This window comes from Amblyomma mixtum, chromosome 3, assembly GCF_055824585.1.
Source record: "Amblyomma mixtum isolate Tamu chromosome 3, ASM5582458v1, whole genome shotgun sequence".
Taxonomy (NCBI): Eukaryota; Metazoa; Arthropoda; class Arachnida; order Ixodida; family Ixodidae; genus Amblyomma; species Amblyomma mixtum.
Genome location: NC_143014.1, coordinates 4,713,079 through 4,740,485, shown reverse-complemented (window position 1 = coordinate 4,740,485; position 27,407 = coordinate 4,713,079). Strand labels below are relative to the sequence as shown.

Below are 27,407 nucleotides of genomic sequence, written 5' to 3'. Positions count from 1 at the left end.
CGGCTTCAGCGACATAATCGGTTTTGTTCATCACCACGATGGCACCACCCTTGTCAGCCGGCTTGATAACAATGTCAGTTTGAGAAGCTAGTCTTTTTATTGCTGCGGTTTCTTTTCCGGAAAGGTTGCAACGGAAATTCTATTTAGTATTGTATGCTTCTAGCACATCCTTTTGAACTGCCTTGATGTAGATGTCAAGGCAGTCTTCTCTTTGAGTAGGGGGGGTCCAGTGATTTTGCGATGGCAAATTTTTATCTCGTTTCGGATCTTGTGGTCGGTCATGGAAATATTTAAGTCTCATATTGCGGGCAAAATTTTCTAAGTCTTGGAACAGTTGAAACTCATTAAACCCACCGAACGCCCACCGGTCGAAACGTCACGGGCATTTTGAAAAAAAAAACACCATGTCATTCGCATGCAAAGTGATCGACTCAAACACATTTTTCAACAAGCTCCCCGGTCACCTATCGCCGTGCCAAAAACCTGAGTGACATTCTCACTTCTTCTAAAACAAGCGCAAGTGTGTTGATCGGCTGTCATCCATGTAATAAATGACGTTGCAAAGTCTGCGCGCAGATGATGACATCAGTAATGGCTTCCAGCACTGCATCGAACTTTAAAGTGAAGATTCGGGGAAACTACTCATGTGATACCAGCACCGTAATCTACATGCTTGATTGCTCAGTCTGCAAAATTCAGTATATTGGCCAAACAGAAACACCGTTCAGATCTCGTTTTAATAATCACAAAGCTCATTGCAAGACAGTGCCTAGCCTTCCTATCTCTAAACATGTGAGTAACACTAAGCACCCTTTCGAAAAAATTCAAGTAACTTTACTGGAATCAGGCTTCAAGACCCATCATGAACGCGAAGTTCGTGAATCATTTTTTATACAAAAATTTAATACTGTTTCTTGCGGTCTCAATGAAAATGTTGGGAAGCTGACTTGTCTATCGTGATAACCGAAGCACTTTATAGTATCATGCCGTGTTTCATCCACACTGATCATTTTCGGCCTCTTTTTTACTCTTAGCGCCGCTTTTTTCTTTCTTAATAAATGGCTTATCTCTGAAACAGCACCACATCTTAGTACCATACCCTTTCACATGAGGCGTTATTTAATCAAAAGTGGTATTCACCTGTGTTCTCGTGTCTGATGATTTTATTTTTATTTTTTGTTGTTGTTCGCCTTTTCTTGTGCATTTGAGCTACGACCAAAACATTTTTGTCTTATTTACATTTTTTTCACAATGTGATTGCAGTTATCCTCCACGATGATTTAGTAATTTTTGACTGTGCTAGTTCACTACATTTCTCATTCACTGGCGATTCATGCTGAGGTGTTTGCCGCTGCGATGCGCCAATCAGAATGTTCCCTCCCCGCGTACATGCACTTATAAACTGTGTCTTTTGCCTGTACCCCATCACTCTGACCCTGGTCGAAACGTTAGAATAAAGTTGTTGTTTTTCTACCGTGTGTCAACCGAATTACGTTTATATATATGCGCTTCGCCTCAGTGGATTCTAGTCGTTGTGGAGAGCGCGAAAGTGAGGCGACAAGGAAAGAACGAAGCGATGAAAAGGCAAGGCGCTCAGTCGCTTTCGCAATTTAACTAGGGTTAACCAGAGCTAAACCACAGCCAATTTTTGTGGGGTTTGTACTGTCAGCCACCGTTCAGCCCAACCAGGGCGTTTTTTTTTATTTCCGAACGCCGGGAACTATCCGGGCGCGCAGTGACGGTCAGAGAGAGTAGTGGTGAACGAACGAGCGAACGTTCGAGTGAACGCCAGGAGGGAGTTGCTGCTCTGTAATTGACGCACCGGCTCTTACCCGTGCAACAGGTTCAAATAACGCGCAAAATGGCCGTGTAGTGAACAGCTGCCTAGCGGTACCTAGAGGAACTATGAGACTTTATCGAGCAACTGCGCGAGCCTATCATGTCCTCACCTACATATCTTACACCATGTTTTGGATCCTCAAGTGCCCCAAACTATCTCAAGTGGTCTTGTATTTATAGCTTATACAATGAAAAAAACAAGACGCCATTTTCCCTGAAAAGGGAGCTTTGTCGGCCTAGACAAGGCCGAAAATGAAACACACGCGTCACTACGATCAATGTTTTTCGATGAGGACAGTTGGAAAACTTGCCCCGGGATGGCGGCTCCATTCTGTCGCCGCTTTAATCTCAGAGAGAAGCGAGCGCCACCTCTAAGGGGTGACAGTACCGCGTTAGTTTTGTTGGTTTTCTCTTCGCGGCCGCGATACCGATTGGCTGCGCTTGGTCACGTGGTCAGTTTGCTGCATAGCTTGTATACGCTGACTCGTGCCTCGCGTCGCCTGCCCTAGTCGGCCCGGATGCGGCTGCTTACAGCCGCATGTCGCTATGTGTTCACTGGTTGGATTTTTTCTACGTATTGCTAAGTTTGCATGCGCTCTACGCCTAGGGTACGAGAGAGCAGGATGCTAGGGTGGGGGTTTTGGGTGCAGATATCGGCCGAAACTGAAAGCCCTTCTTTGCGTGCCTCCACACAGTGAAATCGAAGAAATAAGGCGTGCCGCTTGCCCCAACCGCTACCATTTGAGCGAGCTACCGCGTCGAAGAATTCACTTCACTTTATTACCTTTAAGATCCCCAGTTAGGGGGTATTACATAAGGGGCGGGTACAGATAGAATCAAACTTTACGTACAAAGATGTTATTCGTTAAATATGGCAGTTATACAATTCAAAAATGAGGATGGACCGGTGGTCGCAGCGACGTCGTGTGGAAGGCCGTTCCAGTCTTTGGCTGAGCGAGGAAAGAATGATGCAGCAAACGTTATGGTATGAGTGTGTGGACGGGAAACTTGCAGGGGATGACCAAGGCGGAGTGAAATGCGTGCTGGAGGGCTAATGTAGGGAGGTGGAATACGCAATTAGCTGTTAAAAACTTATGAAATAAGTTGTATTTCATATTTATTCTATTTCATAGTTGTATTTCATATTTCACATGTATTTATTCCGAACAGGGCGAAGTTTGGCTTTATAAAATTCTTCGCGTGGGTAATATGCGGCTGTGCAAAGTAGTTTGCAGGTCCACTTCGTCAGCCGTGTGAAGGCAGCATCTCTGCTGACAGTCACTGCTGAGCTTCCTTGTCTTACTGGCCACCTGACTCTTACACGCCATTGGAACACCTCTCCGGCTAAAGTCGCAGTAACAGCACTAAACTGCGCGCCCCTTAGTGCTCACCTTGCAGCTCCGACGGCAGCAGAAAAGGAGACTCTCCCTTGGCTTCAGTTGTGTCACGGAATAAAAGGTTGACTGACATTCTCAGAAGGAATTGAAACACCGACTGGATTTCGCAGCCTTGGCCTGGGTGCAGACTCCCATTTACTTCATGAAATCACCTCGTTATATACGAAATTCGATGTTTAGAAGCTCCCAAAACCGATTTTTAGGAGGCTAAAGAAACTAACCTACCCCGGCATGCATGGAGATACGGCTAGAGAAGCCTGTACAACGAGCTTTTAAGCTTCATGACAGCACACAGCATCCCCTCACTGCAATAAGCTCCGTAGTTAAACGCGCGCCGTAGAATGGTTCTCTCGGCTAAACTGGTGAATTTTTCGACCTCAAATATGGCACAGAAATTGCATTTGGCTGGCAGAATGCTTTTATTGAACATTTGTTTGGGGTGCTTTCTTGAATCGGTAAGAAATAGTCGGATGCTCGCATCGTCTGCTACGATAGCGAAACAAACCAAGCCGTACACTGGTGGCGCCATCTCGTTTGTCGGGAGTGAAGATTCGGCAAAGGATGGGGTAATTTAGGGGCAGATTTGAAGACAATTTTTCAACTGCTTTATCAATGATCCCCGAAAAACTTAGTTTGGCCAAGATTCCTTTAAATTGCAACTCTTTTGTGAATAATAGTCTTCAAACCTCCCTCAAAACACCCTCTTCCTTTGCCGAATCTCGCGGCCGATAAATGAGATGGCGCCACCAGTGTAATCGCTGAGTTCAGGGCACGGTAGTTCAGGATGTGTTTTGTGTCGTCGTCATGGCAGACGATGCGAATCGGTTCAAGAAAGTATCCCAAAGAAATGTAGCATAAAATAGTTCTACCGACCGAATGCCATTTGCGTGCGAAATTTGAGCTCTAACAATTCGCTAGTTTAACTGAAAAAAGCATTCTACGGCGCGCGGTTAATTGCGGAACAGTGTGTATATCGGCTTCCAAAAAGTTTTCCCAGCTGAGAAGTCACAGCGAGGCGAGCAGCTGTTTTCCAACGCGTACTTAACGTGCTCGGCAAAAGTCATGGCTGTAAATGGTACTAAACCGTCTGAGTTGAGTATGCAAAAAAGATCAAGGAGAAAACTACGTATGTACGCCTTGAATATGTCTTTGTACGCACGCGAGCCACCGCCTGATGATGCTCCACAAGCTGGGTGCAGCGGACGACGCGGCCATCCGTGTAGCGCCGTCGCCTGGGCGGCGGTCGCGTGGTTCCGCTCCTTGGCGGTGTTTTCCAACTTCCCCTATTTGACCACCACCGATGGATCCCTGAGGCTAGACTACACGGCCATTCACTTCCAATGCAGCTCTGCCTTTCTCGGTTTGAACGTGGCAGCGGGAAAATTTTGAAACCCCATTTTCTTGGCAGTAAGTGCCGAGTGTTGTGAGGGAGGAAAATTAGATGGAACCTTTTTTTCCTTCGCAGCTATCCTGACGCTATTCTTAATCAACGTGCTCATGTTTGAAGAGCACACGGCCAAGTCTGTGTACCACGGTTTCGTCATGGCGTGCTACTTCTCTCCCGTCCTGGGCGCGATGATTGCCGACTCGTACCTGGGCAAGTTCAGGTGAGCGCCGGCGGTGCTGGCCGAGGCCCCTGCGTGCCACGCGCTGTCGTCGTCCTTTCAGAACCATCTTCTACATATCCATCGTGTACGCCGTGGGAAACATCACCCTGGCCGTGTCAGCGGTGCCCGCCCTGGTCGCACACACGTAAGTTCTTTCTCCTCGCACTCGGGTGGGCCATTTGGGAGCCGTGCTTTGATTCCGGGCACAGAAGGCATACAAGTGAATCAATGAGCAAATGCGCCAGTCTCATGGCTTGTGCGAGCCTCTGTATGAAAGTGAATGCAGTCATAATGAAGGTCACGAGAGTGCTTATTTCGGATGAGCACAAATAACCTGCTGCTGCAAGTTAATCTAGCGTATAACGCGAATCCGCAGCATCTACTTCCTGGCGTTCCTTTGGGGGTACAAGCCGGTCTTGCCCCACCGTCGGCAGGCCTGCTTGCCGTGTTTTAGTAGGTTTCTCTTGAGCAACGGGCTTTTGTAGGGCTTGTGTGCGTTTCATCGCCGCCACAATGGAAAGTGGCTGAACGAAGCCCTCGCCAGGAGGCTTTGGTGTAGACGGTGGGGGCCAGCATTTTCCATCTTCGGTCACATGATCACGCCACGCCTCCCGACGCCTGCACTGCAAACCGAAAAACTCCCAAAAAGGAGTAAATGGCTCATCGCGTAGCGCACTCCCGAAAAGGGGTTTTAGATACTCCTCAGAATAGGAGTATATCGTCTACTCCTCTGTTTGAATGGGTACTTTCGGAGTGCTGGAAGGAGTAAAGTGTTACCGCTCTCTAGACGGGAGTTTATTTAGAAGTAAATTTGCGATCACAAAGGAGTTAGCATGGCAATTAACAGAAGTATTATATACTCCTTTGCAGCTACTTTTATAGTACATTTCAGGAGTACGTGCCTGTTCCTTTTAAGTAGTTTTGACAGGAAATTTTTTTAGCAATTTCCCTTACTATAAGGTACCATTCATGATGCCCAGACGAGTTTACTATTTCACTTGATGAGGAAGCCCATTTGAAATGAAGTATTCCTATGGAAGGCTCATTTTAAAGCCTTCCCAGGATAAATGCGTCGATGAAATTGCAGTGATTTATTTCAAACAATATTTTATTGTGTACAAAACATTTGAACCAAGTGTTCGGCAGCTTGCTTTCGATGGTTACAGAGAACCAATGTCTTGGCCACTGTAGAAAAGAAGAAGAGTGCCTTAACCCGCGCTGTCTTTGGGTACAGAGTTGAAATATCCCAAGGAATAAAAATAGAGATGCCACACTTGAAAGCAAGGAGGGAACCTTGAAATGCTTTGCTGTCAACATACGGGCATGTCATGCTATCGCTGGCTAAAAAGGCACGACGTCAAAGGAGGCTCCTTCTGAAAGAAAGATTAGAAAAAAAAAGTGCATCAGAGGAATTACACCTCTAAGCTTGAAGTATGATGTGCTTCAAGTGTAGAAGTCAAGTTCCCAAAGCAGTTCAGAGTGCACTTTTCAATAAAGTAGGTGTTGTTGAAGTTTAAACGTTTCTCGTGACAAAAGATTAGCTAGTAGAACATAGTAGGTAATCAACTAGCTATAATACATATATGTACCCTGTCGCATGACAGCGGCTAAACGCGTTTTTCAGGGAATCAAAAATTCCAGAGAGCCGCTTTCGTAAACGTTAAGGCAATACGGCGAATGGGAAGCAGCGTCGATGGGGAACATTTTTCCCGTAAAGAATAAAACTAAAAAATAAAATGGTCTTACTGAGGCACTTGCGCATTCGCGCTGCCTTTGTCTGCGTTCCGGCACTGCAGGAAGCATTGCGATATAATTTTCTTTTTCACTTGTCAGAAGGTTCCCCACACGTTCCAGGCACCATATCAGGACCAATTATTGAAATCAGAACATGCAAACAAAAGACTGCATGTGAGCTTCCACTGCGTGTATGCAAAGCGCTATTTCCTTGATGGGAGATCCCGCAGCCGTGCATTTTGAGGGCGTCGTCATTCTGTGTACAGGCACGGCCGCTTGATACAAAGCGCAAAGCGTGGTACAGGTCAAAGGCAGGGCAAGGGTGACTAACGTAGCAGGCACTGTTAGGAATAGAAAGCTACCACCAGACCTACTCTTCCGCCGCCACCTGTCTTCTGTTATGCTTTGCCCTCACATTCGTTGCCAGGATTCAAAAGAAAACATTCTACACAGGTCTATCTGGCTGGGAAAGGAATTTAAGTAGGAAAGAACGCCAACCAAAAAAAAAGCAAAAAAAAAACACGACGGAACCTTCTTGGTTCTTACCAGGTGTGACTGCGAGCGAGTCCCAACTTGCGTTTTTTAAGCCTTCGATTAGTCATCCGCCGGGTCACTGCTCGTAGACAGTTGATGCAAGAGGGGGGTAGGGTTTCTAGGGAGAGTACTATAACATTTCCTTGCGTCTGCTGAATGCGCCGTGACTCAAGTAAGAGCGTCCTGCGCGGGCGCGGCTCAGTGTCCAGCACAAGAGTTCCCTTGAAGTCAGTCTTGTCAACCCGCGCTTCGTTCCTTATTCATTTGTTTGACATCCGCTTTGTGCTGCTTCAATTTTTCGGGGAAGTGCTTGGTTTCGCCAATGTACTACGTCCAGCTCGAGCAGGGGTTCTTGTATTCTAGCGTATGCTTTATTTTTTTCTTTCGCTACCTTCCCGGGATCAGCAGTCCGAACCGGAACACTTGCCTCCACGAGTTTCACATAATGGAATGTGTTCGGAAACTGCACGCGAAGAGGAAACTTCTTTTCACATTTTTCAAATGCGAAGAGCTTACAAGATACCACATTTTGGAACTAGACGCCTAACGATCCAGAAAGGCAACGCTCAGTATGGTTGCCACCTCATGTCCGCTGCCGACAATCGCTGCTACGGTAAGACGCCACCAACTCGGAAAATGTAACAGTTTAGGCAATCTGCTTGAGCGCTAAGGCTTCGTCATGTCCTGTGCTATGACTGAAAAGAATAAAATCGCTTGCATTCTTTGCATAACAAGGCCCTCTTAAAACACAGGAAAGGAAGCAACACATTAGGGCAGGCAATGTTTTGTTCTCAGCACTGTTCGTAATAACGTGACAAAAATTTCCGGACCCCAAGGCTGTGCATTTTCACCTGCTCATTGCCTGTACAGCTTTTCCATATTCATGGGGCGTGAACGCATGGAGAAAATTTGGTCCCTACAAGAATTGACCCTACTTCCAGTCGTACTTATTAACGTAAACAGCCACGACTGCAGTGCCACACTCTTTTTCAGCCGCATGCAACAACAAATTTCTAGATGCTTACTTAATGACCTCTGTGTGAGCTGGCTCCTCCGGACGACGATGAAGCCTTTCGTCTCCGTGCACCCGGGGTTCACAGCAAGCCTTCGCACACTGAAAAGGGAGCGGCATTAAGTGCATGCGCGTCTGTGGCATCAAAGGAGAGTTTAATACTGCTTACCGCTATACAAGACGATGATAATCCGGTCTTTTGTATTCTTGCTGTAATACAGCGAAAGAACGAGGGGCCGTCGGTGTCGAGAAAACTGATGCGTCACACACACACCGCCATGTCGGCGCGGCGAAACGGCAGCAGCCAACACTTGTATGCTGCGTAGACAATGAACGACCAGCCGTTGCTTCTGCATATATGGCTGGCTTGAGTGAGACGTTCATTGCAGCATCTTGCTGCTAAGGTCGATGATGTCCAGTCTCTTATGTCCCGACAAGCGCGCGAAAAGGAGCGGGCGGCAAGCTGGCGGCTGCGGGCAGGTCGACGCGTCACACACCGCCATGTTGGTTCGACTGAGCTAGGTTGGCTAAGCCTCTCGCGGACTGCCGTCGTAGGCGATGCAACACCAAGCGTTCTCCGAACACACTGGAGACTTCACAGGCACTGTCTGTGCAGAGCACACTGCTGCGCAAGGCTGCGACGATCCGGTGTCTTGTAACACGACAAACGGGCTTGAAGCAGCAAAAGCAGAAGCGAGAAGCGAGCAGGCAGCGACGAGCGAGCAGGCGTCGTCACCTGCAAGTGCAGCGAACCGGCAGCTGCCACTAGGCGGCGGGCAGACACTAAGGAGTGCATAAAGGGTCTGAAGGAGTATTGAAGCCGACATACTCCTGCTTGGAAAAGTAGTAAAATCATGTGAATACTTTATTTTACTCCTCCATTTCGCGACAGCGGTAAAAAAGGAGGATTTCCTCACTTTTAGTACTTAAAGTCGATTGCGCAATTTTCAATAAGGAGTTTAAAAGCGGACACAAGCTATTTATATTCCTATTTGGGCTTATTTGAGTTTGCAGTGTGCCTCGTCGCTGGTACGTTTGGCGGTTCGGAGCCAGTGTCTCGGCTGATGCGGCTTCAAGGGACAGGGAAGACAGCACTAAGGTTTAGCTCAAGGGGCATGTGAGAACCACAATTTGATCACTTGAGGCGCGGAGAAATGCGCTTCTTCGAACCGGCGAGTGGATCGCCTGAATCTTTGCTTTCGCTGAAAGTGAATGTTGTTTATTATTGTCCAAAACAGCAAGGTTTAATGCCCTTGTGACAGCGCAGGTCGTGGTCGTATTGTGTAGATGCATGCAGACATCGCTGTAAAACGGTTACATGCACATCATACGGATTTGTTTACAACCTGCTAACGGTGCTTCGGCAATGCAAACTATTTTCTACTGATTATTTGAACACTGAAGGGCAGCAAAAAAAGATATGTACACAAACGTAAACTATCATGGCAGCATCGCCATGCATTAAGCAGTCTTCAGTAGCTGACGTGCAAGTGTTTGTTTTGTTTTTGACAAATATGATTGCACAAAGCAAAACAAGTCACGTAATAATTTACAAAGTACTGACATGTTTGATGAGAAAAAAAGGCGTTTAGCGAACGCCTGACGAGTGTCGTCTCCGGATGCATTGCACTACTAAGTACACTATCAAACGGTGGCGCGGTAAAAAAAAATAACGTAGAAGTGACCACTTCCTCTATACACACAAATTACTTCAACAGTGCACATTTAGGTCCGCGTTGTACAGCTTATATACAGCAGCAGAATTAGAGACAGAGCATATAGACAGCAATAAAATATACAACAGAGGTCACGCTACGAGTTAAGCAGCCGTCTGGCGCCAGCGGAATCATTCTCTGTTCTTTAGAATATTGTTTCTTAAAGATACAATACCGACAAAATTACAGGGTAACTAAGAATTCATATTATTGAGGGAGATATTATGTTTTATCCACCAAGAATTGTTGAACTTGTCTTTCATAGCCACTTATACAGTTAGCGTTACAAGCAGTTCCAACTAACTGCTGAAACAATTTTAATAATGCTTGAATTTGATAGTTAATTGACTGCGTCCCATAAGACGTTCCAACCCGTTCTGTAGAAAATGCTACTTTTCTCAGACCGTAGCGGCAGTGAAGAGGCTCATATGTAACGAAAAGACATTCTCATCACATTTGATTTCTCTGAATATTCGTAATGGTAAGTGTTGGCGAATTACGTTCATTACGTTCATGTTTTTCTACGTTCATATACTGATAGGTTTTTGGTAAATAGAATTGCTTCCTTCTGCATAATATCAAGCCGTTCAACAATTACGTGTTGAAGTTGTGCCCCTACCAATATGCAACAACGTAATCGAGAGTAAATCACTGCATTGTACAACGGTAGCTTGAACCACGCGGACAATATGTATTTAATTTGTTCAGGGCAGCAAGAGTTTTTGATATGTTGGTGCAAATGCTGTCAACGTGTGGTGTCCAGTTACGGTTTTCATAAGAGTGGCGGATCGGGCTAGTTGGTGCACCTCTGGCGTTATTCGAAAACGTTAAAACAACAGAGAAAAAGAAGGAACAGACAGGTACGAGCGCTACTTCCAACTGTTTATTTCATGAAACCGCAAGTGCTTTATACAGTGGAAAAAGGCTACTATAACATGACACGGCAGAAAACTTTATGTGCGCGATGAAAAAGTGCAGCTGCCGAGATTGACAGAAACCAGAAGACATGCTCAAGACTGCACTGATACACTGAGGAATGCGAGTTCTTTTTCTGGCAATGAAATAGAAGGAGCGCTGACACAAGTGCTTCCCAGCGAGGCTATTTTATCTGCTTCGATAATCTCTAGGCTGAGTTGATCACGACTACGTCCGATAATATGGCTGCAATGGAGCACAGTTCCGGCACTTACTACAGCGAATGGCTAGGTTGCTTCCGGACGAATTTCTTACCTTATTGTTGTGTTGGCATACCCGGTCGTTTAGACAACAGCCCGTTTGTCCAACATAATTTTTGCCGCAAGATAGAGGGATGCAGTAAAGAAAACGATAAATACATTCCACGTACGCAGTTTGGTGTCGGTCGGTCGGTCGGTCGGTCGGTCGTAAAACAAATTATACATCAGAATCTGTTGGGCGCATAGCCATAGCTAGTTTGGGCCCATAGTTACGCACGCTTGGCATCACCAGTACAAGTAGTGGAAATGCATCCCAGACGTAGTACAAAAAAGAAAAAGAAACAGACAGAAAATTGGAAACACTACATTTAATTACTATATACTGCTAAGAACAAATCTTTTTACTGAGTATTCAAAGTTCGTGGATATTTCACCTCCAGCGGGATATCATTCCAAATTTTTGCACCATAAAACTGCAGTAGTCGCTTACCATAAATGTTGCGTGTTACAGGGAGATTGAAGTTGAGATGGCTAGCATTCCTGGTGTTGCTGGTAGGCATAGTAAATATATGGTTGGTTGGTTGGTTTATGGGGTTTAACGTCTCAAAGCGACTAAGGCTATGAGAGACGCCGTAGTGGAGGGCTCCGGAAATTTCGACCACCTGGGGTTCTTTAACGTGCACTGACATCGCACAGTACACGGGCCTCTAGAATTTCTCCTCCAAAGAAATTCTAGCCGCCGCGGCCGGGATCGAACCCGCGTCTTTCGGGTCAGCAGCCGAGCACCATAACCGCTGAGCCACCGCGGCGGCAGTAAATATATGGATTGTGAGTGGGCAGTTGTTCGATATAATGTTGTGCTCTGTACATAACACCTTAACCTGAAACACAAGCATGAACGGAAGTATATTATGTTCTTGATAAAGCGGACGGCTTGGCTGGTGTCGCTTGGAGAATGTAACAATACGTATCGCCCGTTTTTGCAGGCGTATAACGGGATCCAAGTAGGTTTTAAAGGTAGAACCCCATGAGTTGCAACAATACGCGAGGTGACAATGAAGTATGGAGTAGTAAATGATTTTCAGGACAGTTTTGCCAAAGTGCAGTCTACTTCTGGGTAGAGCACAACATGATGAAGCCAGTTTGGAACACACATGCCCAATGTGGGGTTTCCAGTTCAGGTTGCAATCCAAAACGATGCCTAGATATTTTATAGTGCCAACTTCTTCTAACAGAGAATTGTGGGAAGTAATTTTTGGAAAATGCCATTTATGTACCCTAAGGGACCTTTCGGGCATTACATAGGGGGTAAAATGCGTGTCAATATGCCGGTACGCAGAGCGAAACACTATGCACTTTGTTTTGGAGGTGTTAAGTGTTAAGCTATTTGCCCTTAGCCACACTGACAAGTTTACTAGCTCTTCGTTCACGAGGTTGCCTATCTTTTATTTATTATTTATTTATTTAGAAATACTGATGTCTCGGAGGAGAGACATAGCAGGAGTGGGTACATACATTAGTAAAAACAAATAACATGGGTAGCATAAGAATAGATAACATAGAAGTATTAAAAACAGATCAAGAGGTCAAATTGTCAGGCAACTGAACAACAAACTTTTCAATTGGCAATAAGCGAAGTGAGCCGTCCAATCCATTCCAAATTTCAACAGTTAGAGGGAAAAAAGAAAATTTAAAACAATCTATATGTAGTTTGAAAGGAACAATGTTTAATGGGTGGTTCCGTCGGGTTGCACGTGCGCTTGAGGGCACAGATGGGAAGGGTGCCTGAATGCCAGATGACGTGTGAACGATCTTGTGCAGCATAATGATGCGTTCACGTGTGCGCCTATGTTCTAACGTTTGTAAAGATAAACAGTGCATATGGGAAGAAGGTGAAAACTTGTGATCGTACCGGCCGAAGATGAATCGTGTTGCTTTTTTTTGACCTGATTCTAAACGGTCAATGTCGCGCGCGTAATGAGGGGATCAGACAATTGAGGCGTACTCCAGAATGGGTCGAACTAGTGATTTGTAAGCAGTTAATTCACATTCCTTCGTGGCATTTTTGAAGGTTTGTTTGAGATAGCCAAGTTTGCAAAGTGCTTTCGCAGAAATGTTGTTTATGTGAGCATTCCATTTTAAGTTATGCGAAAATATAACGCCCAGGTATCTGAACTCGCTGACATGGGTCAAGCAGTTACTGTTATTACTGTAAGAGAAATGCAGCGGATTCTTTTTGTTACCAAAGGTCATCGCAACTGTTTTAGTGAAATTTATTTTCATTTGCCATGCGTTACTCTATTCACAGAACAATGAAAACACTTTGTTTAGTTCCTGTTGATCATCGGCGTTAGCAACGTTGCGGTAAAGCACGCAGTCATCGGCATATAGGCGTAACCTCACTTCGGTTTCATTAGTAAGATTAGCTACATCATTAATAAAAATTATAAAGAGTAGAGGCCCAAGAACCGATCCTTGGGGCACACCTGAAGATACAGTGACTGACGATGACTGTGCATGGTTTAAAGTGACGAACTGTGATCTTAAGTATAAGCAGTCGGTTATCCACTCCAGTAACTTATTGCCGTTAAATGTGGTGCGTAGTTTACGAAGAAGCTTATTATGGCAGACCATGTCAAATGCTTTGGAATAATCTATAAATATTGCATCGATTTGATCACGGTTATTTAAAGCGGAAGCGATGTCGTGAGTAAATTCAATGAGCTGAGGGACAGTGGAAAGAACCAGATCGAAAACCGTGCTGACAGTGTGGCAGTAGCGTATGACAAGTTAAGAACTGAACAGTGTGCTTGTGAATAGTGTGCTCAAGAAGCTTGCAGCAAGTGGAAGTTAGGGGATCGGTCGGTAATTATTAATTTGTTGTTTATCGCCGGATTTAAACACCCGGATGATATTGGCAATTTTCTAAGCCTGAGGAACGGAGGATGTGTCCAGTGATTTGTTGAAAATAACTGCAGGATAACGGGCACTCCATTCCGAGTACCTCTTTAAGAACATCAATCAATCTATCAATCAGGTTTATTTTCACATCAAGGATGTGGGGAGCGGGGACAAAAAGCCTATAGAGGCTTGACGGAGCTCCCCGCCCCCTACAGCAACTACATTGTGCACAAACACCCACAATCACACAACGGTACATTATATGTTATGCCTGTGACATATTTAAAACAAAAGCACATTGCATCGAAAATAAACACGTTCAGGGCATCAAAAAACACATAACCATCAAACATATCACGTAAAGAGGGAAGGCATAAAAGCACGCTGAGTTAGTATACTGAAGAAAGAAACTATATGCTGTTACTCTTCACTAATTACAGTTTTTCACAAATTGTTTAAAATGGACGGGATATTATAGGACAGCATTTGTCTGCCGTAGTTAGTTCGCGTTCGCGGTAAGTACGAGTTGTCTCCGATGCGCGTATTGTAGGGGCGTTCTCTGCATGTTAGTCTAGACAAATCAGCGAGGAATGCAGTTCCTTGATTAATATTTGATGTGTACTTTTTGCGCAGCAGGACAGAGTACAATTGCACAATAGGTACAATGTGTAATGCCTCAAAGACAGGTTTGGTGTGTGCATCATTTGGAATGTTGTTAATTGCACGAACTGCTTTTTTCTGTAGTACATGGAGTTTTGTAATATTGGAGACAGTGGTTGTACCCCAGACTAAGAAACAATAAGTTATAACACTGGTGAACAAAAAGTCGTACAAAAGTTTTTTTATGCATTGTGGAAAGTAGTACCGAAACTTGGACAGGATACCTACTACTCTTGAAATTTTGGCAGCTGTATTATCAACATGAACATCCCAAGATAAGTTCTCGTGGAATGTGACACCAAGGCTTTTAACGGAAGAGGAGACGTGTATTTTTGATGAACCGATTGATAACGTTAACTCAGAAACAGACTTATCACGGGGTCTAAAAAGCACAGCTTTTGTTTTGCTTATATTGATATTCAGCGAATTGGAAAGTGACCAGTGGTGTAGCGAACGTAGGCACATCGTAGCAGTTACTTCCAGACTCGATACACATGGTGCCCTGAAAAATAGGCTGGTGTCATCAGCGTAGATAACAAAAGTTGTGTTAGGGTCAATGTTTACAATATCATTAATGTAGAGATTAAAAAGTAGCGGTCCGAGTATGCTACCCTGGGGTACGCCGGCAGCAATATGCTTGGGGTCAGATACTGTGGGGTCACAACCTGCTGAAAACTGGCCTCTAAATATGATTTAATGATACTATAAAAACAACCTCGGAAGCCATATCTGTCTAGTTTTAGTAATAAGGTTTCGTGATTAACGCGATCGAACGCCTTAGAAAAATCTATAAAAACGCCTAGTGTTAGTTCTTTGTGTTCGAAAGATTCTAGAATCAGCTCCTTCTGTGTAAGAAGAGCGGTCTCAGTGGAGTGTAATTTCTTAAATACTTGCTGACTGGGTGTGATCAACTTATGCTTTTCGCAAAAACCTAGAATTCTGCTATGTAACAGCTTTTCTAAACATTTGGAAAATAACGGGAGTATAGATATCGGACGGTAATTGGATAAATTGTTAGTATCCCCTCCTTTATGAATTACGATGACCCTCGCAGTTTGCATCCTACTAGGAAAGGTACCCTGGGCGAAACAGCAGTTAAAGACATGGTCTAAGATAGGACAAAGGACATCAATTACATGTTTGAACGGTTGGATCTGGAACCCATCCACGTCCTTCGACTTGCTATTTTTGAGGCTATTAAAGCATCGCATAATCTCGTTTTGGTCTGTTGGAGCCAGGAAAGCGGTAAACGAGTTTGATTGACCAAGATATCTCATGCAAGTAGGGTCATGAATAGTATGCGCAACTGACACAAAGAAATCGTTAAAAGAATCAGCCAGCTTTTTTCCTGATAACGTCTCATCATCTATCATGACTTCCAGTTCATTAATGCTCTTGGATGGGTTAATAATGGTATTAAGTTGTTTCCATACTTTATCACTTCGCTTCAGAACATCCTTGTTGAATAGACTATGGAAGTACTCTTTCTTTGCCTGACGCAGAAATGATGTCACCTTGTTTCTGTACGCCTTAAATATAAGAAAGTCATCAGTGCTTCTATTCTTAATGAAACAATTATAAAGGTAGTTTTTGTGTTTTATCATCTTTAAACATTCTTTGTTTATCCATGGCTTACGAGCACTGTTTGGTTTTCTGGTGCTTCGATATTGGAAGTATTCAATATATACCGGTTTTATATCATATGCTTTGTCAGGATCTGTAACCTCATAAACTGGACTCCAGTCTATTCGCTCAAGTCTAGACCGAAAGTGTGTCAAGGTATCCTTATTCACTAACTGTCGCTGTTGCTGAGTAGTTTTATTGGACTTTGTTATACGACTATCTATGAAGTAAAAAATTGGTAGGTGATCACTAACCTGGCCAGAGATAACGCCAGACACGATTGACTTGTCATGCAAATTTGTAATGAAAGCATCTATTGAAGTTGCGGTCGATGTGGACAGGCGCGTTGGATCAATGATGGCATTAATGAAACCGTTACAGTCTAACAGGTTATTTATTTGACGCTGCTGAGTTGAGGGTGTAGAAAAGTCTATGTTGATGTCGCCGCCAAGGACTAAGTAAAATCCGTTTTCTGTTATCCATGTTAAGAAAGTGTCAAGAAATGAAAAAAAGTTTGGGATGCTACCACATGGAGGTCTGTACAAAACAGAAAAAAATGTTCTGCCCAGCCTTTAGAGAAAGTATTTCAAAATCTTCACAGGATTTAGTAAAGTCAGGAAGAACTGAACACCGAACGGATTCCTTTGCAGCTATCATTACTCCACCGCCTTTTTTATTTGGGCGGTTTAGCACGCATGACTTATAATGCGGCATGATAAGGGCTTCATGATCAGTTCGGTACCAGGTCTCAGTGAAAAATATTATGGCGAACTCGAAATCAAACAAGCCAAGAAATGCGATTATTTCATCCTCTTTACTGCGCAGAGATTGTGCGTTAAGATGAAAGAATGACGTTACTTTTTTGTTTTTTTGCAAAAAGGCTATGGCGTCTGGTCCCACACTTTTAGTTGCGTCAATTTTTACTAACAGATTGTGAACCTCAGCGTAACTAACTTCGAGGTTGGGTAACTGGTGTTTCGAGCTATGAATGAAAGGGGGATTCGTACCATCATCAAGATGAAAGACAGAGTTAAAGTAGACATTGAAGGCTTCAGAAATGGTTTCGGGATCAGCTCAAGGCTGCTCGTTGATAATGAAGGGTACAGAGTCATGGGAAGAGGGCAATATTGTTTTCCAAAATTTCGATGGGTTCTATTTCATGAATGTTGATAGTGTTGTGCTGAAGTAAAAGTGTTCGTGTTTTCCCAGAAAACAACGAGTGCAGTATCATCGGCATACATGACTGTTTTAGAAGAATGGCCTGAGGGGCGAGTTGGTGCATGATAGAATGAACGGCGGCGCAACAAGGACACTAACAAGAGAGGGGACACCACATGCGCACACTACCAACTGTTTATTGCATGGAAAAGTGGCATATTTAAACATACAGCTCAGGCATGACACTCATCGCATTATCGCTCCGAACCCAACACGTGGAAAAAAAAGCAGCAACATCAGGATAAAAGACAAGAAATCTTTAACCTCTGCAGAAAAACTAAAAGATTCTGATAACAAAACTTAGAGCAGGCCATCTCGTAGCAAAAGCAGTGCCAAACAATTGTAGCAAAAGCAGAGTCAAACAAGAGATGCAAAAGCAGCAAAAAAAAATTCAGGGGGCACTTTGACTGTCTAAAGTGGGTAGAGGCGGAAGCGTTTTCCGCACCACCTTCGCTATTTCTGTGGCACTGGTGGCGTCACATATAATTGAGTACTAATTGCTAAGTGATGACAAATCACTAATTAATGGTTAATTACTGAGTAATGCCTGAATACTAATTAACTGCTAATTAATGACGCTTAAGCTTCGCCTTTAGGAGTGGAACGCGACAGCGCGTTGTAGCGCTGCCAGGGAGTCCACGGAACGCCACCACCCGTTCGGCACGATGCCTTGCCCTTTGAACGCAACGCTTTTTGAGGAAAGGAAATGGCGCAGTAATTCTCTGTCATCTCGGTGGACACCTGAACCGCACCGTAGAGGAAGGCAGGAAGTGGGAGTGAAAGAAGATAGATAAAGAGCAGCCGTAATGAAGAAAACGAAAATTGTATTTGAGGAAAGGAAATTACGCAGTAACTGTCTCACAAAATTCAGGGGGGCACTTTTTTGACCTAAAGTGTGGTCACTGATGTGTGGTTAAGATGTTAAGCTTCGCCCCTAAGAGTGGAACGCGACAGCGTCTTGCAACGCTGCCAAGGAGTCCATAGAACGCCATCGCCCTTTCGGTTCTAGGCCTCGCTCGTCGGTAAATTGGTTTTTGAGAAAAGGAAATGTATCTGTCTCTCATTTGTCGGTGGACACCTAAACCTCGCCGGAAGGGAATGGAGGAGGCTGAGAGTGAGTGAAGACACCGTATTCACTAGACGCGCCTTTGTTCATTCCAAACCATCGAGCGGCATGGCGGAGTGGATAGCATGCTCGTCTCTCACGCCGAAGACCGGGGTTCGATTTCTGAGCTCGACCAATTTCTTAATCGATTTTATTTTTGTATATGGCCTGACTAGTAAAGCTAATTAGGCTAATTGGGTAATTAAGCAATTAACTAAGCTCAGTCTCACTTACTTGCAGCATCACTATACGATCCCTTCAATTGGTTGCATGGTTACTAGCCAAAGTACAATTGGCCCCGTTTGAAATTCGCGCACTGTGACGTCACGACCGTTTCCACCAATTGAAAAGCGTGACATTTTCTGCCGACAACTGCTGCTTACAACTATGAGACATTAAAGGCTTCCGCCTTAATAAAAAATTACAATCGTAGCAAAGGCAGAGTCAAATGCATTAAGCAAAAGCAGTCAGAACCCGAAGGAAACAACAAAACAGAAAAGAAAAACAGTAACAAAATTAGCAACCCGCCTAAACAAACAACAGACGGCCGGTAGAAATGCAGGGCTGAAAAAATGCACAGTACATGACGTCACAAAAAACTGTCAAGAAAGGAAAAATGAAGTGTCCGTAGAAATGAAGTGTCCTTTCTTGACAGTTTTTTGTGACGTCATGTACTGTGCATCTTGTATGCTACTGTATGAGTAAATGGGAAGCCCCTATCTAAGACCAGAAGGCTAGCTAGTTGAGTTACGATATTCACAAAGTAGCTGTTAAAATTCTCTACTGAACTGGCATTTCCCAAATAAGGAGCAACGGTTTTCTTAACTGGTTTCCCTATTACTTTATTAACAACTTCGCACATTTTTTTTCGTATTTCCTTAGTACTTTTCTATGAGGGAACTGTTATAGTCTTTTTTCCTGTTCCTTATCATAGCAAACATTTTGTTCCGACTAGCCGGAAATTTTTGCAAATAGAAGCTGTTGTTTTTTGCGCCTTCCAGTGTTGGTACCGCATATCTTTCTCTTTCATAGCACTAACCATAACTCTAGTCATCCTGGGGCATATTGGCTCGCTATATCTGTGGTTAGAATACGTACTACACTTAGTTATTCGAATACTTAATTTTGTAATAAACTTTGAAAATATAGCATTAACACCATCGCTAAAGTCACAGCTGTATTTCATGCTTAGGAGTTCATTGCGTAATAAGTTGTTTTTCTTCCTGGGTTTCCATGGAGACCTTTCACAGTTGTCACCAGTGGCTCCGAAGCGAAGGAATGCAAATACTGGTAGACGGTCAGATATAGGCACATTGTAGGCTCCCGAAGATATATCGCTAATGTTGCACAGAACATGATCGAAAATTGTGGCTGATGTACGCGTGATTCGAGTTGATTCAGATATAGAGTTAGTAATACTGTAAGACTGCAGAAGTAGTAAATACTCTGAAGCCGATACTGTAGAAGTATCAATGTTAAAGTCTCCTGCTATTAAATTAGGTCCTGTATGATTACTTTGTATCAACTCAAGAATACCATCCATTTCTTCTAGAAATAGACAGAGGCTAGATCCGGGTGGCCTGTATACCGCGCCCAGTATGATAGCGTCTGAAAACTGCACAAAAAGAGATTTTAATGTTTGGTAATAAGTTGATATGTTATTGATTATTGTGTGCTGCAATGAGGGCCTGATTAAGAGAGCTACTCCTCCTTCTCTAGACAGCGAACTGCTACAGCTGGTTAGTTGTGTTTATCCGGGCACACGGATCTGTTCTCCTCTTTTCAGCCAGGTTTCCGTTAAAGCTACCACATCAAACAGGAATTCATGCTGAGATAACAGTGCTATCAATGAGTTTTCATTTTTATGAAAACTTCGGATATTGCAGTGGAACATAGAAAAGTTGTGTTGCTTACGAAATTCAAGATTAACTTCATCAGTCGTAAAACCCATATTTGTGTAGAACGGTGACAACTGTTTTGCCTGGTGGGGTCGCTGGCCTACACCACTTGGTCAAGGTCCTCCTCTTTAGTTATGATGCCACTTATTTGTTTGACCGAGAAGTAGGGCTTCATCAGCTTGCAAAACTTGTTAAGCTTATGGGGGGACGTAAATACAACTTTCACGTCTGCTTTCTGCGCTATCTTATTCATGTTGTGGAGACACTGTGCTCGTAAAGGAGCGCAGCAACGTTTTTCTTATCACTAGAATTCTGTGCGATATCTTCACGAGCGTTAAAGTCCCTAAGTATGCGTTCTGCTACTGAGACCTGTAGCGAAACAGGATAGCCAGTGGCAGAAAACCGATTGACTTGTTTGTGTAAGCTGCGGGGCATGCATTGGTGGCAAGATTTTGTCAAGGCGCTTCTAAAGCAAAGCGCAATCACTGCATGCTTCACTAGATTTGAGTGGGTTGAGCGAAAAGCTAAGAGGGGCTTATTGCCGCGAGGTTCATAGCTCCTCCAGCAAACGTGGTTGTCGGTGAGTGAAAAGTTCATAGCTAGAAAGCGTATTTCCCCGTACTGGCACTGGCTCTTGTATCGCACCGGCGCTCAGTGATCTGTTTTTAAGCTACCATGACAGAGCCCTCGAGCGCCAACTTGAGGGTTCAAAAGTTTTTAAGGTTTTTAGATTTGTTGATGATTTTTTGTGTTTATTGACTGTGACCGGAACAGTCTTTATTGACTCTGGCCGGAAAGACCTTCAGCACGAAGCTAGCAAGATTTCAGCATCCTTCGAGAATAATCTCAGCCCTATAAAACAAACCAATGAACTACCCATCTGACGGGGAAATACGCTTTCTAGATATCAACCTTTCACTCACCGACAACCACGTTTGCTGGAGGAGCTACGAGCCTCGCGGCAATAAGCCCCTCTTAGCTTTTCGCTGAGCCCACTCAAAACTTGTGAAGCGTGCAGTCATTGCGCTTTGCTTTAGAAGCGCCTTGAAAAAATCTTGTCACCACTCCATGCCCCGCAGCTTACACAAACAAGTCAACCAGTTTTCTGCCACTGGCTATCCTGTTCCGCTATAAGTCTCAGTAGCAGAACGGATACTTAGGGACCTTAATGCTCGTGAAGTTATCGCACAGAACTCCAGAGATCAGAAAAAAGTTGCTCTGCTCCCTTACGAGCACAGTGTCTCCACAACATGAAAAAGATAGCGCAGAAAGCAGACGTGAAAGCTGTATTTACGCTCCCCCATAAGCTTAATAAGCTTTGCAACCTGACGAAGCCCTACATCTCGGTCAAACAGACAAGTGGCATCAAACACCAAACTGTATACGTGGAATGTATTGATCGTGTTGTTTACTGCATCCCTCTATCTTGCGGCAAAAATTATGTTGGACAAACGGGCTGGTGTCTAAACGACTGGCTATGCCAACACAACAATAAGGTTAGAAATTCGTCCGGAAGCAACCTAGCCATTCGCTGTAGTAAGTGCCGGAACTGTGCTCCATTGTAGCCATATTATCGGACGTAGTCGTGATCAACTCAGCCTAGAGATTATCGAAGCAGAGAAAATAGCCTCGCTGGGAAGCACTTGTGTCAGCGCTCCTTCTATTTCATTGCCAGAAAAAGAACTCGCATTCCTCAGTGTATCAGTGCAGTCTTGAGCATGTCTTCTGGTTTCTGTCAATCTCGGCAGCTGCACTTTTTCATCGCGCTCGTAAAGTTTTCTGCCGTGTCGTGTTATAGTAGCCTTTTTCCACGCTATAAAGCACTTGCGGTTTCATGAAATAAACAGTTGGAAGTAGCGCAGGTACCTGTCTGTTCCTTCTTTATCTCTGTTGTTTTAGCACTTTCGAAAAATGCCAGAGGTTTCCATCAAAGAGCACTCCTAAACATTTTTGCTTGGTCACTTGTGTTACTGTTTCTCTCTGAAATTCCAGCTTTAGACTGTAGTCTGCCACCTTTTTTTTCACTCTAAATATCGCACAGTTTGTTTCATCTGTGTTCAGAACCGATTGTGAGATAGCCATTTAAATATTTTTCCATGCCTTATATTAGCATCGTTAATATTCTCGTTAGGTCTGAGCCCAGAAAAAAATGTTCGGCGTCATCGGCACATAAGATTTTATCAGGTGTTGCAGTCATAGATGCAATGTCATTAGTAGACAAAATAAACAAAACGGGACCCAGTATGGATCCCTGCGACGCGCCATTTTGTATTAGCTCCTAGGCTCATCTGAAGTTGTTAGTGTTTACGAAATGATAACGGTTATACAAGTAACTTTTAGTTAAGTCAAAGGCGATTCCATGAATATGATAGTGATAAAGCTTACTGCATAATTTTTCATGTTTAATCGAATGAAAAGCATTCCTGAAATCCAAGAATAGGCATATCGTGTAAACTTCATTTTCTACATTAGCTATTTTTCATTTAATATTGAGAAAAGACGATTCAACTAACTGTCCTCTCTGAAAGCCACACTGTTGATTCGCTAAGATGTCCTTCCTTGATAAAAGGCTGCAGAGTATTCTATTTATTATATGCTCAGGAATCTTCTCAAATAGAGGTAATATAGAGATAGGTTTATTTTGAGTTTGGTTCGATTAAGTTAACCGTGATTATACTCGTCATTTCTATCTCTTGTCGTCTGTAGTACCCCCCCCCCCTCCCAAGATCAACGAAGTGTAGTGTAGGACGTTTTGGAATGCGCTGCGTCGCGAACAGCAAGCGGTACAGTCTCAGTTCAGACCAGAGACAACAATCAGTCCAGCACACGCACGAGCATCGGCCCCATTATCTTCGTCGTCTTCTTCCTTAAGCCAGCCGCCAAGGGTTCGGGAGCCGAAGGCCTGTCTTACAGAACACTAAGTCATCAGTACGTACAAGTATTTATTTCAGTACCTCATTACTGCGAACACAGTCACCGCTGCGCACGACTAACAGAACGACCTCCGCCTTGAACATCATCGCTTTTAAAAAGGCGCCGGTGTTCTGTGCGACGTAATTTCGCGTTAAAGATCCCAAGGTGGTTGAAATTATTCCGAAGATGACGACTACAGCAACTTTTTCTCTCTTTCTTCTTTCACCGGCTCCTTTATCCCTTTTCTTACGGCGTGGTTCAGGGGTCCACCGAGATGTGAGACGGATACTGTGCCATTTCCTTTCCTCAAAATCCATTTTTTAATTTTCTCTTCCTTCAGTTCTTCTTTCACGAGAATGCGCATTCAGGTGCAGAGAAGCTTTATAAAGCGGTTTTTCGGACTGCACCTGTATGTTCAAACATCCATAATGGATAAGGTTCAGGCGCTTATCCCCTCAGTGCTTACCAGCTCTCCCACTAGGGGGCTTCGTGGCACTTTAATTGCATTAGGCCGGCAGACCTGTGCGTTGCATGGTTCGAAAGAAGAGAATGCGCATTCAGGTGCAGAGAAGCTTTATAAAGTGGTTTTTCGGACTGCACCACTTATGGAGCAGGTCGACAACATCGAACACTCAATTCAAACTATGTCTGATCACTTTGATGATATCCTATATCGTCTTGACAACCAGGATAAAGAGATCGACAGATTAAGAAAAGGCTCGAACATGTAGAAAACGCCAATAATGGTGAAGAAATACGCCAGCTGCATGCTGATATAAGATATAAATGACCTTGAGTTTAGGAGCAGAAAAACGAATCTGGAGATACATGGCGTGCCGGTAACTGACCAGGAAAACATCCTCCAGAAAGTCAGTGAGGTGGCTAAACTAGTTGATTTAGCAGAGGTCGAAGATAGCGATGTTGAGGCTTGTCATAGGCTTCCATCTAAGCCAAGTAAAGTGCCTGCTATTTGAGTGCGGTTTGAAAGGCGATGTCAAAGATGAGTGGATGAAAAAGCGAGATTTGCTCCGAGAGAAGGACAGTAGTCTGTACAGTTGTGACAACCTGACACGCCGAGCAAAGCTTCGGCTCTCAACAACTAAAGAATGGCCCAAAAGCAATAGCTACCGATTTGTTAGGTATTTAAACGGCAAAGTCCTCATCCGCAAAAAGGAAGGCGAATCGGTGCAGGTCGTCACTGATGCATGCGATCTAGATAATTTTGTCAACTGATAATTTCCTGTTCAGTGCAATGCCATACCACTACTTCTGTCATGGCTGCAAGCGTACGTTGTCTGTTACCCAGTGCTAGAAGCCGCACGTTGCTCCCACAGTGGCTGTGTTCGTCTGTATTAAAATGCTTCCATCTCAATGTGCGATCCTTAAACAACAAACTAGATGAGTTTCAAATTTTACTCCAGAGATTTGGTTTTTCGTTTGACTTTGTTATGATTTCAGAATCATGGCTGAATACGAATAACTTCCATTTGCCGTCATTTTCAACGTTTTCTATGTACGGTGATTGTCGTCGAGGTGGAGGAGTGTGCATTCTTGTGAACAACCGAATTGAGTGTGACATGGTGGAAGACCTATGTTATATGTCTTCAGATGTGGAAGTTGTTTCTGTAATAACCAAGAATACTGTATTTTCTGTGTTTTATACACCACCGAGCGGTGACATTTCTTTGTTCTTTGAATACATAGAGTCCTTTCTTACTTTTATAAGCGAACATAAATATGAGCAAACAGGGAAGGGGGTTGAAGGTCTCGTTATAAATATGACAGAAGCCAACAGCCACAGAAACCAAGGGGCACAGGGGATTTTTTTTTATTAATTTATTTATTTTGTGGTGTTGATCAATTTAGAATATTACTGAATATGTTATCGCTTAAAGCTAATTGATTAGAAAAGCAGAAGAAAAAACAGCCACGTGCCGCCGGTGGGATCCGAACCCACGACCTCCGAATTACGCGTCCGGTGCTCTACCTCTGAGCTACGGCGACAGCTGTCAAACCTTCTGCTTTCGGGGGTATTTATGTTTACAAGTAAGCTAACCTTGAGAGTGTTCATCAGCGCCACCCACGTTCATAAGCGGCGGACGTAGAACAGTCCTGAGTTACCGCAGGTGTGATGTAGAACGCCATCGAACGGAGAGGGTGGAAGCTGCGTGAGAACCCTCTTATGCTGCCTATGGCATCAAGGCTGCCAGAACCGAGGCCCTCGCTAAGCAATTAAGCAAACAAGGGAAGGGGAATGAGGGTCTCGTTATAAGTGAAAGGAATAGAAGTGAAAGAAGTGAAAGGAATAATTAATACTTAATACTTATAGTATTAATACTTAATACTTAATATTAATATTAAGTATAAGTATTAATACTTATACTTAATACTTATACTTAATAATAATTAATACTTATAGAAGTGAAAGGAATAATTAATACTCTAAAAAACAATACAGCTGCTGGCTATGACGGCATTTTATGTGGACCAATACAATATGTAGCTGATTTAATATCTATTCCTCTGGCTAATATCATTAATTGTATGTTCGAGATCGGTGTGTTTCCAGATCGATTAAAGATAGCACGCGTAACTCCGATTTTTAAGGGTGGGAACAGCTATGCTTTGAACAACTACCGACCAATTTCAGTCCTGCCGATCCTGTCTAAACTTTTTGAAAATACAATAAACGTCAGGATACAAAACTTTTTCGATAAATATCATGTAATCAGTCATATGCAGTATGGATTTCAAAAAAACAAATCTACAGAATCAGCCCTGCTTAACATAAAGAATGAGATAATAACAAATTTTGAACAAAGACAATATACGCTTGGATTATTTCTAGATCTACGCAAAGCATTTGATTCTGTGTGTCACGATGTCCTCCTAGTTAAACTGAACAGGTATGGGATCCGCGGAATACCACTAGAATTAATAAAAAGCTATCTGTCAAACCGGTATCAATATGTCAGTTTTAATAAATATACATCTCCAGTTCTGCGAGTTAAAAGAGGCGTTCCACAGGGATCTATTCTCGGGCCCTTGCTGTTCATAACATACATAAATGATTTATGCTCTATCCCTTATACCCCAAAACTAATCATGTATGCAGATGATACCAACGTCTTTTTCTCTAGCCATTCGCTCCCGGAAATTGAACTTGCTGTCAATAACTATTTGCTCCACTTGTCTACTTGGTTAAGCACAAATAAATTATGCTTGAACATTGATAAAACCAAATACATATTGTTTGCACCACTAAACAAGCCTAGGAATTCTGCCATAGATATTCTGTTTGATGGTAAAGGAATAGCTCAAGTCAAAGCCCAGAAATTTTTAGGTGTGTGGTTTGAGGAAAACTTATCATGGAATTCTCATGTCAACAGCCTCATAGCTGACCTTAGTAAAACAATTGGCTGCTTCTTGAAGATTTTCCCACTCATCCCTCAATGGTTACGGACTGTTCTTTATTACTCACTCTTTTATTCCAAGCTTTCCTACTGTGCTTTAGTCTGGGGTACTACTACAAGTCACAACTACGCAAGATTAATTAGCCTGCAAAAAAATGTGTTAAGAATGTTTGAGCAATATCATGGCCCACCGGAATTACTGCGTACAAGACCGCTTTTTCTGAAAATATAAAATGTTAAAGGCCAATCAAGTTTATTATTTCAAATTATTTCAGCACATAAAAAAAGCGAAGCTTTACAGTGTACGAAACTCTAGTGCAGCTCCTGCATACTCACTTCGTAGGGAAACATTACGGCCACCCAAAGTAAGGACGAATTATGGGCGACAACTTATTGAATATCAAACAGCTAACCTTCTGAACAAAATACAAGAATTAACAGATCTGAGTGCTAATGTCTCTAAGAACACGCTTAAAGCTCTGCTGCTCGAAAATAACTTAGAATTCAATTAATCTGCGATGTTTCTGTCCATAGTTTCATTTTCTGGAAGTGCATTATCGTTTTGAACCTTGCTGGCTGTTGTGTGTTGCTATTATGATTTTGCTATCATGTTGCTAAACTTGCAACAACCATGTTTCAGAATTGTGTACTTGCTTGTGCTTC

At 43.4% G+C, this 27,407-nt stretch overlaps 1 protein-coding gene across 6 annotated transcripts in view; it reads left to right on the top strand.

Moving 5' to 3' along the window:
• LOC149349130 (solute carrier family 15 member 1-like) overlaps positions 1–27,407 on the top strand; it is a 516,652-nt gene that overhangs the window by 226,444 nt on the left and 262,801 nt on the right. For 5 of the 6 annotated variants that reach the window (XM_089578081.1, XM_089578082.1, XM_089578078.1 and 2 more), the window contains 2 exons: positions 4,702–4,843; positions 4,905–4,988. The exons of the other annotated variant lie outside the window; for it this stretch is intronic. In XM_089578081.1, the coding sequence (XP_089434207.1) occupies positions 4,702–4,843; positions 4,905–4,988 (226 nt within the window). The remainder of the gene's footprint in view (positions 1–4,701; positions 4,844–4,904; positions 4,989–27,407) is intronic. 6 annotated transcript variants of the gene reach the window in all.